The sequence below is a fragment of the Apus apus genome, chromosome 1 (assembly GCF_020740795.1).
Source record: "Apus apus isolate bApuApu2 chromosome 1, bApuApu2.pri.cur, whole genome shotgun sequence".
NCBI classification, from domain to species: domain Eukaryota; kingdom Metazoa; phylum Chordata; class Aves; order Apodiformes; family Apodidae; genus Apus; species Apus apus.
Genome location: NC_067282.1, coordinates 158127629 through 158141711, shown reverse-complemented (window position 1 = coordinate 158141711; position 14083 = coordinate 158127629). Strand labels below are relative to the sequence as shown.

General features: G+C 35.3%; 1 protein-coding gene across 2 annotated transcripts in view; it reads right to left on the bottom strand.

Moving 5' to 3' along the window:
• Positions 1-14083, bottom strand: part of CDK17 (cyclin dependent kinase 17) — a 94320-nt gene that overhangs the window by 4136 nt on the left and 76101 nt on the right. For both annotated transcript variants that reach the window (XM_051633090.1, XM_051633181.1), the window contains 10 exons: positions 10512-10568; positions 8779-8893; positions 8167-8261; positions 7246-7308; positions 4236-4359; positions 3114-3234; positions 2479-2576; positions 2085-2190; positions 1273-1315; positions 1-91 (listed from right to left, as the gene is read on the bottom strand). In XM_051633090.1, the coding sequence (XP_051489050.1) occupies positions 1-91; positions 1273-1315; positions 2085-2190; positions 2479-2576; positions 3114-3234; positions 4236-4359; positions 7246-7308; positions 8167-8261; positions 8779-8893; positions 10512-10568 (913 nt within the window). The remainder of the gene's footprint in view (positions 92-1272; positions 1316-2084; positions 2191-2478; positions 2577-3113; positions 3235-4235; positions 4360-7245; positions 7309-8166; positions 8262-8778; positions 8894-10511; positions 10569-14083) is intronic.

Genomic DNA, 14083 nt, shown 5'->3' with positions numbered 1-14083 from the left:
TTTCAGGCAAAGTGTGTATTCTTGTTCCAAGACTCCTGAAGTATGTGTGTTTCATGGCCTCTTCTGCTGAAATTCTCTTCTTTGATTCATACTATTGACATAAAAGGACACAAGTGTGTTGGTTTTCATTAAAAAAACTCTTTACATCAAGTGATTCCAACAAATGGAGATAAGGGTTCTACTTGCTCAATATTTCCCCCCAACTCACTAGGACAAATTAGTTTTCATTATTTTTATTTTACATGTTAAAATCTAACATATGTCGCCTAAATCAGTATTATGAACATGTAACACAACTGCTAAAGCAGTCAAAATAACTCCTGTAAATGGATGCAAGTAAAAAATATACTTAATCTTTATTTATAGATGTAACAATGATTAGATGACAGGCTTCTGTCAACATTATGTTGCAATACTAAATTGCAGTGCAATGCTATTACATGAGATCACTAAAGTTTCCTCATTTGATGGACTCGGCTGCAGCATTTTGCATACAATGGATCTTGAGACAAAAGGGTCTTCAATCTGTGCTCTAATGTCTCCTGCTTGGCATATGTGGACATTTAAAAAACTGTTTACAAATAAGAACAAAGTCCAAACAAGGACTGCAATTACTGTTGTGACAAAATGTGTAAATAAATGAAGATCTGATGTAGAATTTAAATCATAGGCTGCAAAGCAGAGTAACATCATCTTATGTACCAAGAATGTCTAACACGTGAAGCTGCAGGGCTTCTGCATCTACTCAAAACCTTCAGAGCTGGCCTTCCATCTTGATTCCCTTCTCCTTGCTTCGGGCTCATTTTTAATACAGATTAAAAGATTAAACCCACGTACCACTTTACCTCTTGAATACAGTTTGCAAGATCAAAGAGTAATATTATACCTCACTAACTGCTTCCATAGTAGTAAGCTACAGAAATTTAGTATTTGTATTTAAAAGTTCTGGTTTAATCCCATATTTCACAAGAGATGCAATTTTTTACAGAGAATTGCTAATATAGAATCAATTCTATTTCTACATAAAGTAGTAAAAGAGATCACTTCTGGTAAAAATAAAAATCAGGTTTTAAATTCTTACAGTACACAGGCTTCCCAAAGCTGTCATTCTTCCCAAAGTTGTCATTCTCCTCAGACTTAGCATATTATATTAGCATATTGCACTCTGAGATAGATCTAACAGTTACTATAGCTTCTAATACATTTTGTAATTAATGTATTAAAAATCTAAACTTGCACTGTTATAAAACAAAGCCACAAAACACATCTTACTTGAAGGAACTTCGCTATCAATTCAATTCCTTCCGTGTCTAGCCTAGAAGTAAAAATAGTTGTAAAAAATTAAAACAGTTCTTGAACTATTTTTACAAATACAAAACTGCAAAGGAATGGACTTCATTAAATTATATAAATCAGAAAACTAAACATGGAAATGCTTTTACCTAAACAACTTTTCTGCATGTTAATGTGTCTACATACAAGTACCAATACCTCAGAACAAGACTATTTGAAAAACACGGGGGAAAGACAAATCCTGAGCTTTGGATTGTGTTTTACTAGGTTGATCTGGATCATTTAGTTTAGCAAACAAGCCTAGCTCTACTAGTTTATTAGAAGGATACAATATTAGATCTTTTTCTTCAGAGTCCATCAACAATGCCATAGTCTTTGTTATAAAGTTTATTTATAGTAACTGTGCAGACCCTTCAAATTCCTTATAATGGTTTTAGAATGATTTCAAGAGACCACCCAAGGAAACCTTGCCATTTTAACAATGGGCCTATTATACAAGAGAAGAGAATTCGTGTTATTTAGAAATGCTGTGTGAACACTCCTTCTACGCAGGTGTTATTAACCAGTTTATAGTTCTACAGATCATTATGGGGCTGTGGTACCTTGAATGATATTAGACCAAGTAATCACATAGTACCAGGACTATGCTTTGCATTACTCTCTGTCCACAATAACACAACTGATGTACAGTTTTTCAGCACTCAGTAACAGACCTTACTTGGAAACATATTCACATTTATAAATATGCAAAGCCACAGGGACACATTTTCTATTAATAAAGCATGGAGTACCTTGGTGCATGGTTGATCAGGGGTTGAGGTTTATACTTGGGAAAGTTGTAGTTTCTAAATTCATCACTGGAAGAAATGCCTGGCCATGTTTCTTGACATGGGGTTCCTGCATTTAAAAAGGGCAACAAATTCAACTTTAAAAAATGTAAAGAAAGAACTTTGACATAAATAGGCATTTAATCCTGCAATTTAAACAGGAAAGAAAAAAAATCAGTGAGTCTATGTTGTACAAACTCAGCTGTGCATTCAACTCAGTCATTTGTGATCAAGCATAAACTCATTCACCTTAATTAAACTGCAATATAAAATATCATTGTTTATAGATAAAAATCCTCAGTTCATGTGGAAAAAGTGTTTAGAAAAACAAATATTACTGCTGAAAGTATCCATTTACCCAGAAGTCTGAAAATTAAGTGCAGTTCATCTTCAACAGTTGAACCTGGAAAAAGAGGTCTTCCTGATGCCATTTCAAAAAATATGCACCCGACACCCCTTTAAAAAAAACAGAAAAAAAGATAAATCAGAAACTATCCAACAATTAAAGCTTTCAGCTCCAAACCCAGGACAAGCTCTTAAAGACTTCTGTGATTTCTCTTCAATTAAATTATTATTTGTTAGAGACATACATTGTTTTCAGAGATAAGCAGCAGCAAAAGAACTGTCAAACACTAAACAAAACCTATGTCATAGCTATATTATACCCTCTTCCTTCAGACATCAAGTTTATAAATTGTATCGAAGTTCACAGTAAAATACCATGTTACCATGTAATTAGGAGAATGTTCTTTCCCCCCCCCTCTCATACTGTGGCCTTAATGCCTTGTTACCCTAAGCAATAAAAAGGTACTCTGCATTTGCAGAGACAAATAATAGCATCTTCCCTGTCTGCCAATCCTTTCTGTAAAATTTAACTCAGTTACAGCCGTCAAAATTTCAAATAATAAGTATCTGAATGCTTACTACATAATGAGTTGACATTTTTTAACTTGACTGAGAACAAAAATTTAAATTAGAAATAGCTATACAAACCACATGTCAATTTGAGTTGAATACTCTGAAGATCCAAGGAGAACATCAGGTGGTCTGTACCATAACGTGACAACTTCATTGGAATAGGTCTTTGTAGGAACTGACTTCGCTCTAGCCAGTCCTTGATAAAAGGAAAATAGAGAAAGTCACATGCAGCTTGCTGAAATATTTTTTTTTTGCATGGAATGGACAGAGAATTTTTACGAGCTAAATCAACCTTATTATATATACTTCTGCTAAATATCTTCCCAATTATTTTCATTAAAAAGTCCTAACAGATAAATTTCTACAGCTTGCATTTTGCCTCTTAGTATTTACAGCAATCTCATGATCAGCAATTTAAAGCAGAGATGGCAGGTGAACAGATCAAAACCTGGAGTAATCCTACAGATATCATTAAAACAACAAAGCAATAGATCAATATGACACCTCTGTCTGTGAAACCCCTTCGGCACTACTTCCATTGGAGAATTATGTACCCAGAGGCAGAAGGCAACAAATGAATAATGAAATGGTGGAAACAGACCAAATCATTTTAAGATCAACAGGGGGTTTCCACCCTATCATTGTCAGTGTGACAGTAATATCTTGAATGAAATTTAGGTCTGGCATGTTAGATACAATCTTCTGAGCAACTTTCACTCACGTATAAGGGGAAAAAGCTAGTGGCAGTACAACTTTCCGAGACCTTCCTGACACAGAAGATAATGGGAAAGTCTGAATGTCCCCCACTCTGGAAATCCCAAAGGAACTTGGTGTATCAGTAACAAGAGTAATTAAGCATGTGGACAGACCCTTTCTCTCTCCAGTCAGGGTTACTCTGCTTTCAAGTGACTTCAGTGCTGGGGAAAGCAGCTTGAGTTCCACCTTACGGATATGACTAAGTGTCAGTTTCAAAGGAAGCTGTAACACTACTTTCAAACCACAAGTCAGGCAACACTTTTACCTCTACACCTATTACTTTGATTACTAACATCCTGTAAAAGGCTGACTTTCATTTTCCATCTGAGAATGCACAAATTCACTACAGATCCGATGTCCTCATTGTTCCTTTATAAGGAAAGATGCCTTTCTTTTGCTGACTGAAGAAAATATTTGTTACAGAATAATTCCAGGCCATACCAAAGTCTGCAAGCTTCAGTTCTCCTTTCTCATTAATTAGTAGATTTTGTGGCTTCAGATCTCGATGTAATACCTTTCTTCTATGACAGTATGCCAAACCACGAAGAATCTGGTATAAAAATAGCTAGAAAAGACAACATTTATATAAATTAGACCAAAAACGTTATTCGACAGATGACAGAACTAAACCAGCCCATTTGGACACTGCAGAGTTAAGTCTCTGTATTGTAAGCAGTACAAAAATACTTCTTAAAAAGTACAAATTCCGAACATCATTATTGTTTATAGATTTAAAATCCTTCTATGCTAATACACTGCTTTAACACAACACTTTACAACACAGATTTTAAGTGTAATTTGTTCTGCCTAACTAAACAGAACCACACAGCTTCTTATCTTTAAGTAAGCATTTACCAATACTCTTTCCTACAGTAACATCTTTAAAGGCAACTGTCTCTTGACTGTCAAGCCAGGACACTGACTATATGCAAGTTCCTCTCTGCCACAAAATGCCTTTTGAAAATGCAGCTCAGCACCCTTTCTATCCAATTGTGCTACACTATGTAAAGTACACGTGGATTCACAAGCTCACGAAACATGGAGAAATGGAGAAAATGAGGATTACTGAAGCATCCCCTCACCTTGACACACACAGGTTTATTTTAGTCTTTTGGAACAGCAAGCCAAGCAAGCAGCTTCAGTCATGCATATTAATGCTGCACATATATAGACACAGAAGTAGGAAGGGATAAAGAAAGGGTAAGCAGAGGGCAGCTGAGCAAGTTTACTGTATCACTGCATTAAGAACTATTATTTTGCAGTTCATGTGTCTGATCTTAAACATGGGACATCTGAGTAGCCATGGTTGGCATGTACCACACAACAGTCATCAGCCAGTACATGAAATGACATGTATAATGAAAAAAATATAGAGCATTACAGAAAGTGATGTTTACCAATGTGGCAAATTCAGCATATAACAGGACTTTTGAGGAGAAAAAATAAAATGTTTTTACATGATCATTTTCTAACACATCAGTTTATTTCTGTACCCGGTGACGCCACCAAATCCTTTTTCCTAAACTGGACAAATACACAGCAGGTGTAATTCACATCCATCTGTTCTCTGTCTGCTTACATGGGATTTATCTGTTCTAGAAAAAAAATAATTTGGATCCTTTCTTTTCTTTTCAAAAAGCAAAATGAGAATCAACAAGTTTTGTTCCATCTACTCATGCCCTCACTGTGGAAGGGCAAGTCAGTTTCAAGGAATATTAGCAGGACTGCTGTGGAAATTGATAGCCATCTCCAGCACATCCTGGGAGTGCAAGGATTAGTCAATAAAGCAAAGCAGATTATTCTACAGAAATGGTGGATCTTCACCCCAGTGGGCATGGATCTTTTTGGAAATGCACAGAACAAAATTCTGTTTGAAACAGTAACACTTGCAGAGATCACACATGTATGTGTGTATATTCCACATCCTCATTTTGTCAAATCTCAAAAACCTAAAATTAGCTGAGGAATGTGATGGTAATGATGACAGGGAAGTCTCTCAAATGTCAATAATGACCCAAATCCCCACAGTTATTGTAAGGCAAGCACCTACAGCTCCTACAGTTAAGAGCTGTTCTGGTTTCCCAGTGCCAAAGATACTGACTATATAAATCTGCTCTTAGGGCAGAGCTTAAGCCATAGGCAAACAAGGAGAAACAGTTCCTCTGCTTAGCTTAGCTTACCACAAGCAAATTCTGCCTGTTCTCTAACTGCACTTACCACAGGAGTCAGTTACCCACTTACAGCTTTTATTTATTTTTTTAAGCTTAAAACACTACATATTAACTTGAAGTTAATTAAAAACACAAACATAATTATGTTTTCTATTGTCTCTCTGAAGTAGATGCAAATTAAAGAATTTCTGTTTGCAGTCCCTCAAAGGAAGCAAAAGAGGAGGTTAAGGGCAGACATCTTTCCCTGGAGATACTGCAATCTGACAAGAGAGTAACTGCTGTGTGACAAAAGAGTCAAAGCTATCCAAACAGCAACCAGTATCTGAATCTCATCCACAATTCAACTAGGAACAGATTTCTCAGCATGCAACTAAGCCAAAACCAAGGATGACAACTCTACTGGAATGCACACAAAACTCATCACTCCACAGTATTTAGCACATTGTGTTGTCGACCACATTAATGCCTTGTGCTGCTGTATAAAGGCTGCAACACAGCAGGGTGATACAGGTAACCCAGCCTCTCCAGACAACTTCACTCATTTCAAAAGAATAATATCCTCTCTTTGGAACCTTGTTTATAAACCTTAAGTATTAAAGAACATAAACAGTTATTTCAGTTTTCCAAATCAAAACCTAGTTTGTTACCACTTAAATCTGAGTTGGTTTCAGCAGGCCAGACTAAAAACAGAGTCCCTTGACCCAGGCACATCCACGGTTAAAAGTAATAGACAATTACATCATACAGAAAATATTTTCCATTTTATTACTAATGGAAAGATGAACACCACTCATTCTTAAATATTAATTTCTTACTCATGTGGTAGGCAGTGGCATCCAAACCCACATTTATGACTGAGGCTACATTTTCCTCAGTATGCATATATAAATTTTATTTGAGGATACACTAAACTACGATTTAACTAACTAAATGAGTATAAAATAATGGAAGGACAAGAAGAGGTCAAAAGAGTTATGGATATATTATTTTTTAGTAAGTTTTACAGTTGAAATATATAACTTCAAAGAGAATGAAAACATATGAAATTATATCATCTCCTGATTTCAGTGCTTTAAAAACTTAAAAGCCATCAAAACCAAAAAGAAAAACTCCACCTGATGTCTAATGTAGTTAAGCCAGGCCAAAACATAAAAAAGGAAGTTAAGTTTCTTAATTAGTTGTTGTTTTTTTTTAAACCATATGGTTCCTGATTATTAAGTTCCCTGAAATTCTTAGAACATAGAAGCTGGAAGACAGTTACTGTCACTGAAAACACTTACCTTTACATTGTGCATACTCATGATGTTACCACAGTCATCCATGTACTGCTTCAGATCCTTATCCTGTCAAAACACCATTGTCATTGTTGAGTATAATTGTGGACAACACATTATGCGAACATTACTTATTATTAGAACTGAATGAATTAATCAGAAAACTAAGTTTTCTGCAAAAGGTGTTCAATGATAAAAAAACCCCAAAGCCTGAACATAACAAAAACTCTGGGTTTCCAGAGGATATAAATGGTCATGTTTTCCAGCATGCTGCATCATCTCAGGCAGAGATGATGTTAGTGCCCTCTCCTCCATTTTGCGTGTGGCACAGTATTTTATGAAATTGCTACACTCTCCAATTACACTGGCAGTAAGAAGGTTTTTCTTCAAACCTCTTATTATACTTATATATTCCAGCATATTATACAAAAAGATCATTAGGTAAAGTTTAAGTGAGAAAGTGAAAAGTCTGCAATGTGAGAGGCGAGCATGTGAGATACGTAATTGCGTACACTTGCTTGAAAAGATTGTTACAAAAGGATGGAATGTGTTGTTCACTTCAAAGTCTATTTTTCTTAGCTAATTTGTGAGGGAGGGTTGTGTCATAACAGAAAAAAATATAATCTGAATAACTGTGATTATCCTTTTTTTTCTACAGTTAATTTTGGTACAAGTAGATAGCTTGCTCAGGTAGATCACTACTAACTGCTGTTAATAAAACTCTGAAATTATCAGAAAAGCATTTACTTGTTTAAAGAAACTTAAGCACTGAATATACTTTTCTCATTTTCAGCTGAATGGTTCTACATGTGGGAGGAAACTGTAACAGTTCCAGTAGTTCTAAAAGAGTACGGGATTTTGCTATGTCTGTGTTAATTAGAAACAATAAATCAAATGTAAAAGCCTTCTAGCTGTTTAAGCACTTACCAGATACTCGAAAACAAGAGTCAAAGACTTGTCTGTGTGCACGATATCATGTAGTGTAACAATATTTGCATGCTTCAGATCTTTTAATAACGACACTGCAAATGCGAATTGTAGGAATGAAATAAATAAATGCAAAACATAACAGCATTAAAGGCATTTCTAGCAAGCTCATACATCTAAGCAATTTTACTTTTAAACTAAAAAGCTACTTTTAAGAACATAAAAGTGATACATATTTAGCTAATAAAAACGTGTTTAATTTAAATGCCAAACACATTTGAGTAACAAACTGTAAATATTTCCTAAATTACACATTTCAGGCAGAAGTAATAATCCGGTAAAAGGTATCTAAATTTCTAAAAGTTACTCACTAAGAATAGTCTAACTCAGTATAAAATCATCCATTTATAACACTGCATTTGAGAACACAACCACCCCCCATAAAGTAAACAAATTTGAAACACTAACTCTTAATCTGCCTAGACTAAAATTTTCCTCATCAAAACTCATACTAATTTAACTCATCTCCCATGTAGCCTATTTATTTCCAAGTACAAGCTGTACCTTAGTCAAAAGGAAATTCAGAAGCATCTGAAAAAAAAAAAGTATTACCTTCTCGTATGGCTGTGCATGGTGCTCCCTCTTCATGTTCCAGGCGGATTTCTTTCAGAGCCACCAGGTTTTCTGTCAATTTACTTCTCCCCTTATAAACTGTTGCGTAAGTACCCTACAAAATGAAACAAAAGGAAACTTTTACACATTGTTCCTTCAGTGAAAGATCATTTAAAGAAAGCAAACTTCTGTCTCAGGTTCTATTAGGTTTCATTTTGGATAGGAACAGTTTTCACATGTAAAACTGCAAAGATATTTTGTAAGCCTGGGCCTGAACACACATAAGACCCAGAGGATGCGTATGCTTAACACCTCTGAAAATCACATGGAAAGCCACATGCCACACAGCTACCAAAGAAGCCAGATCAGGTGGTGTTAAGTTCACTAAGTTCATTGCTGGGATCATTTACCCTCTTGAAAGTCCCTGTTTAATTAAAACTAGCTCAGGTATCTCTACACTATGCTGCAGTTCTATTTCTGAAGGCTGAAGACATAACTCTTCTACTACTTTTATGAAAACATTTAACTCCTTTTAATAGTTTCTTTGTTACATGTTTTACACAAGTTGTTTGGGTTTTTTTTTGGGGGGGTGGAGTTGTCAAAGTTTAATTTTGGTTGAAATAATTAAAAATTGGTACTATGAAAGCTATCTTTCTCAATTTTTACTTCTTTTGCTTAGACAGTAAGAGATTCAAAACGCTCAAGGCATGTTACATAAGGACAAGAAATTCTCACAAACAGCAAGTAGGCACAACTAATCCCAGCAATTGCAAAGAGGAAGCCACAAAGTTACAGAAACTGTCCCAGGTTACAGTACATACCTGGTGTTGTCCACTACACTTTGTAAGCAAGTGAGATAATGTACACCTGCAACCATGACCTGATAGCTTCTAGGTTAACATTTCTCCAAAGATACGCAATGTTATGTCATGTCTAGTGACCCATCTAACAAAGATTGGAGGCAAAATTAAAAATAAATGCATTTGGAAATGAAAACCTTGCAAAAGGGAGGACAAGCTGCAATATTCACAGCAGAGATGCTGATCAGCTCTGCTTCCTTCTGCAATGTTCAATGTGCCCTGTATCAGTGTTCCTTGTCTGTTGGCCAACCTCAATCACATGGGAGAGGACCGATACCTGGCCCCTTCTCAATTTCATCATTTCTCTGGAAGTCAGGAGCTGGGTGAAGATAGAAAACCATATTGCTGCACACCCAGAAGGAAAGGCAAACTCAAGTGTTAGGCATTTCACTTGGCAGCACCCAGCTGGCTGCTCAGCTCAGGCGTCCAACCTTCTCTACCAGAACACGCATAGCTACTGCCTGTTATCTACAAGCACTGGCTTCTTGTCCAGCATGAGTGTTCTGCAACACCTTATTCACAGCAGGAGGAAACTAGACTTCACTAATTTTATTATCAACAGAATAATCTTGCCTATCTGCATACAAATCCAGCCTGTGTAAGGAGGTCACTGACTGGTTGCTAATGGAGTCTTGCTCTTCCCGAGCTCAGTGACGGTTTTCCTGCTTTTCTTTTTTTTTTTTGCTTGTTTTATATGCACAGAACATTTGTGTGGTTGCCACATTGTTACACATTGAGAATGTTTGGTTTATTGAAAACATAAATTCAGTGGGATATGAGGAATATGGAGATTTTTAGTTAAAATTTGTGTAAAACTTTACAAACCACATGGTTATCAAAGCAGTAATAACTGAAAAAGAAAGCTGTACGTACCTCTCCAAGCTTTTCTAACTTGATATAGGTTTCCATTTTTCCAAATCCAATTTCTGACTGCAATGAAAATAAATGGAAAATTGATCACTAAAACCACTTTACTTATACATCATTTAATTAGCAACCTAAACTTTATTTCAGGAAAATACCTGATAGTACTTGACCAACCACCATATAATTCTGCTACTTTTAAAACAGTTTAGCATATTATGATATAAATGCATCCCTGCATCCAAGCTTACTGCTCAGTCTGTTGGCCAGCCTACTGTGTATCCTGGAAGAACTATGTACCGAGTTACACCTAGACTGAAACCGCACTTTACCCTATCTCCTAGTTAAGACTTCTTCACTCTTCTGATCTGATTACTACTACTGAGGTTGTTATAGCTTAAAGCACAAAGTAATCTCAAACTTTTCCACCCATTCTCTTGCTTAGCACAACCATATGCTGCTGCTTCTTTCAAAATGACTCTCACTACTTATTTGCTCTTTACCAATATATGTAACACATCCAAGATCTCAGCTCGTTTTCTTCTCCCATTCTGACCTCTCAATGTTGTTCAGTCTAAAACAGCCAATAAAATCCCTAAACATGATTATTCCACAAGCTTCAGCTTTGTCTCAATTTACTTTTCACAGCTCAAAACTTCAAGTCTTTGTATGTCTTGGATCTATTCACCTTCTCTTTGTCACCAACTTAGCTCTGCGATGCAAGCCAGGAGGGTTTGTCTGCCTACATAGCACCTTCTCTGAAGACTGTAAGATCATTACTCTTTTCCTGTTCAAATCCACTGCTACTCTCATGATTATCTCTTACAGTTATTTTCATGTAAGTGCATTGTCAACTACACCAAAGCTTTATATTGTTTGTACAGTGTAAAGAATGCTGAAAGTAGACATGTAAACCACATCAATTTTTAAACCAATTTATAAAGTGAACATAGCCTGTATTTTGGCAAAACCCAAAATCCATAGGTTTCCTGGGGTTTTGCTTTACTGACACATAACAAGAACAAAAAACATAAACCAAGAAAAAAAAAGCCAGGTTTTCTTCCAACCATCACTTCCTCCTTCAACTTCCTATTTCTTTCTATGGAATGATACCTCGACCCTGGACTGGCTTCAGCAACTATGTCAACAAGTCTGAATACATTGATTTGCTCCTAAAATCTGATGGATATTAAAGTTGTATATTATTTCACAGTAACACAGTGCAACATAAATACTGCTGACTGTACAAAGATTTGACAACAATACAATATGAAAGCATGCTAAGAAAATTCAGATTAATATATAATTTTCAGATTGCATGCATGAAACTGCATCTGAAGTAAATGCAAGATCTTGTTTGTAAACATACTTGACGTATCTATGAGGAAAAAAACGGGCACGCAGTTACATTGCTGTAGTATTAAAAGTATTTCTGCTTTATTAAATTAGTGTTAGAATTGAAATGTTTTAAAACTGCATACTTTAGCATCAAACATATTTAGGAGCTTGTTGAAGCCAAGGTGTTTATCCCAAAACACAAGCAAAGTTGACATCTGACAACCCTTGTAACTCCAGTGAGATTTTAAACATACCACTGATACAGGTACAATGTTAGTAAAATAAACATTGTGTTTCCAAAGTGCGTTTTGACCTACTTAAACAAACATATCCTGAAGTGAGCATCAGACAATACTAGAATTAAAAGGATAGGCTTCTTAGTTTACTGGAGAAACTAAAGGAGAACTCACAGCCATTTTCCTTGTTATTGCCATCCAGTCTGGAATGCAACTTAAAGGTCTGATTGCTAAGAGACCTCAATGCTGTTCAACAAGACCAAACCTAAAATCTTGTTTAGAGAATAAAATCATACAATATTTCCTAGATAGAGGGGCCAGAAATTCTCCAAGATCTGCTTTTCAATGTGTTTAACTTTTTAATCACATTTGTTGCCTACCACTCATAAGAAACAGTAATTTTTAGATTCTTTAAACAAAGATCAATTTCCTTTTTCCTTCAACATAATTTCTAAATTATTTTATATTTTTTTCTGCAATACACATCTGTCTATCTTGACATACATAGAAACACTGATGCATCATATTTATGGTCCCTTGTATCTCATAGCTGGTGCATAAGAGTCACACCTATGCTACTGTGCATGCATGTACCTGTATAGAGAAAACACAATCACCAGAAAAGCTATTTTTTTTTGTTGTATTTCAAAGAAATACACCAGAGCTAAACTATAACAAGTCCTCACTTGATAATTTTTATAGCTTTTTTTCCTTTGATTCATACTAAGCCTTGAATACAGCCATGCCTTTGAAGCCGAGCACAATATTCATGCACTGTAATTAACAGTCTGCTCGCAAGCTTGCAGTGACAATCTCAGAATAATGAGTCCTTGAATTTCTTGTTTTTAAAGGTTAGTTTGAAATCATGAAAGGACAATGTAGCAAATACATGCCAGCATACCACAGCACTGCTGGCAAGTTTCATTTTGGACTTTAAAGCCCTGAAAGTGTTTTTAAAAGGCAAAACAAAACAACCTTGTGACAGGATGCTAATTACATACACACCATATTCATTAGAGGGCACTGTTTTTCTGTCTGCCTTCTGGAACTTAGAGAAGAAAACTTCAGCTGCTCTCAGGGCTCAACATTAAATGAGCAAGGGAATTTAGATACACAGAAAGCTCCACCCAGCTCTCAAATACTACATTCCACTGAAAAAATTCTACTGAAAATGTACTTCACCAGCATCTGAGAAGAGAAGGTTTGAGGCAGTCTACTCCTCAGTTACTCATTGGTTAACGATCTACAACATTATGGCTCAATTAGTTAAACTTGCTACATTATTATTACTTCTAGCGTTTCGATCAAATCTTTTAATAGTTATTGTAAAAGGCAACAGGCAGATGAAAGCTTTAGTCTAGCACACTAAATCATATTATTTCAGGTAAAAAGTACATTATGAAACTCAATTACTGCTTTGTATGGACATTATTAATTCACATACAATTAAAATAATTATATTTGACAGTTTAAAATTTAATTCACTACAGGTACTTTTGTGTTTATTTTTCAGCAAATAAGCGATTAAATCAGGAAAACAAAGAACAAAGCACATTTCATAAATGATACTATCCAGTTTTTCTCTGCAAAGTTCTTGCCAATGAAGTTGCCTATGTCGTCAGTAGTGGTCTACCAATTCTTTAAGACCTCAATAAACATTAAGAAAGCTGAAAGATCAAATTACAATTGCAATATAAGAATTTCTGTAAAAATTTTATAATTATTTTATAATTATTCCAGATATGTACAGATATGTACACATTTTATTTTATGCCCAAAACTTCTAGCATCTACACTCTAATTACAGTACAGAAATCCTCATTCTACCATCTCCAAGGAAAGACTTATTTTTTTTTTAACTAACCCCAAAAATCTGAGAAGATTATGTAAATTTACTAATTCATGTTCTTACAAATCTGCATATGGCTTTAATTTTTTTTTTTTTAAATCTACCCTCTCGACAGCAGTTTTGAGAAAGAAATTTGTTATCAAATACAAAAGAGAACA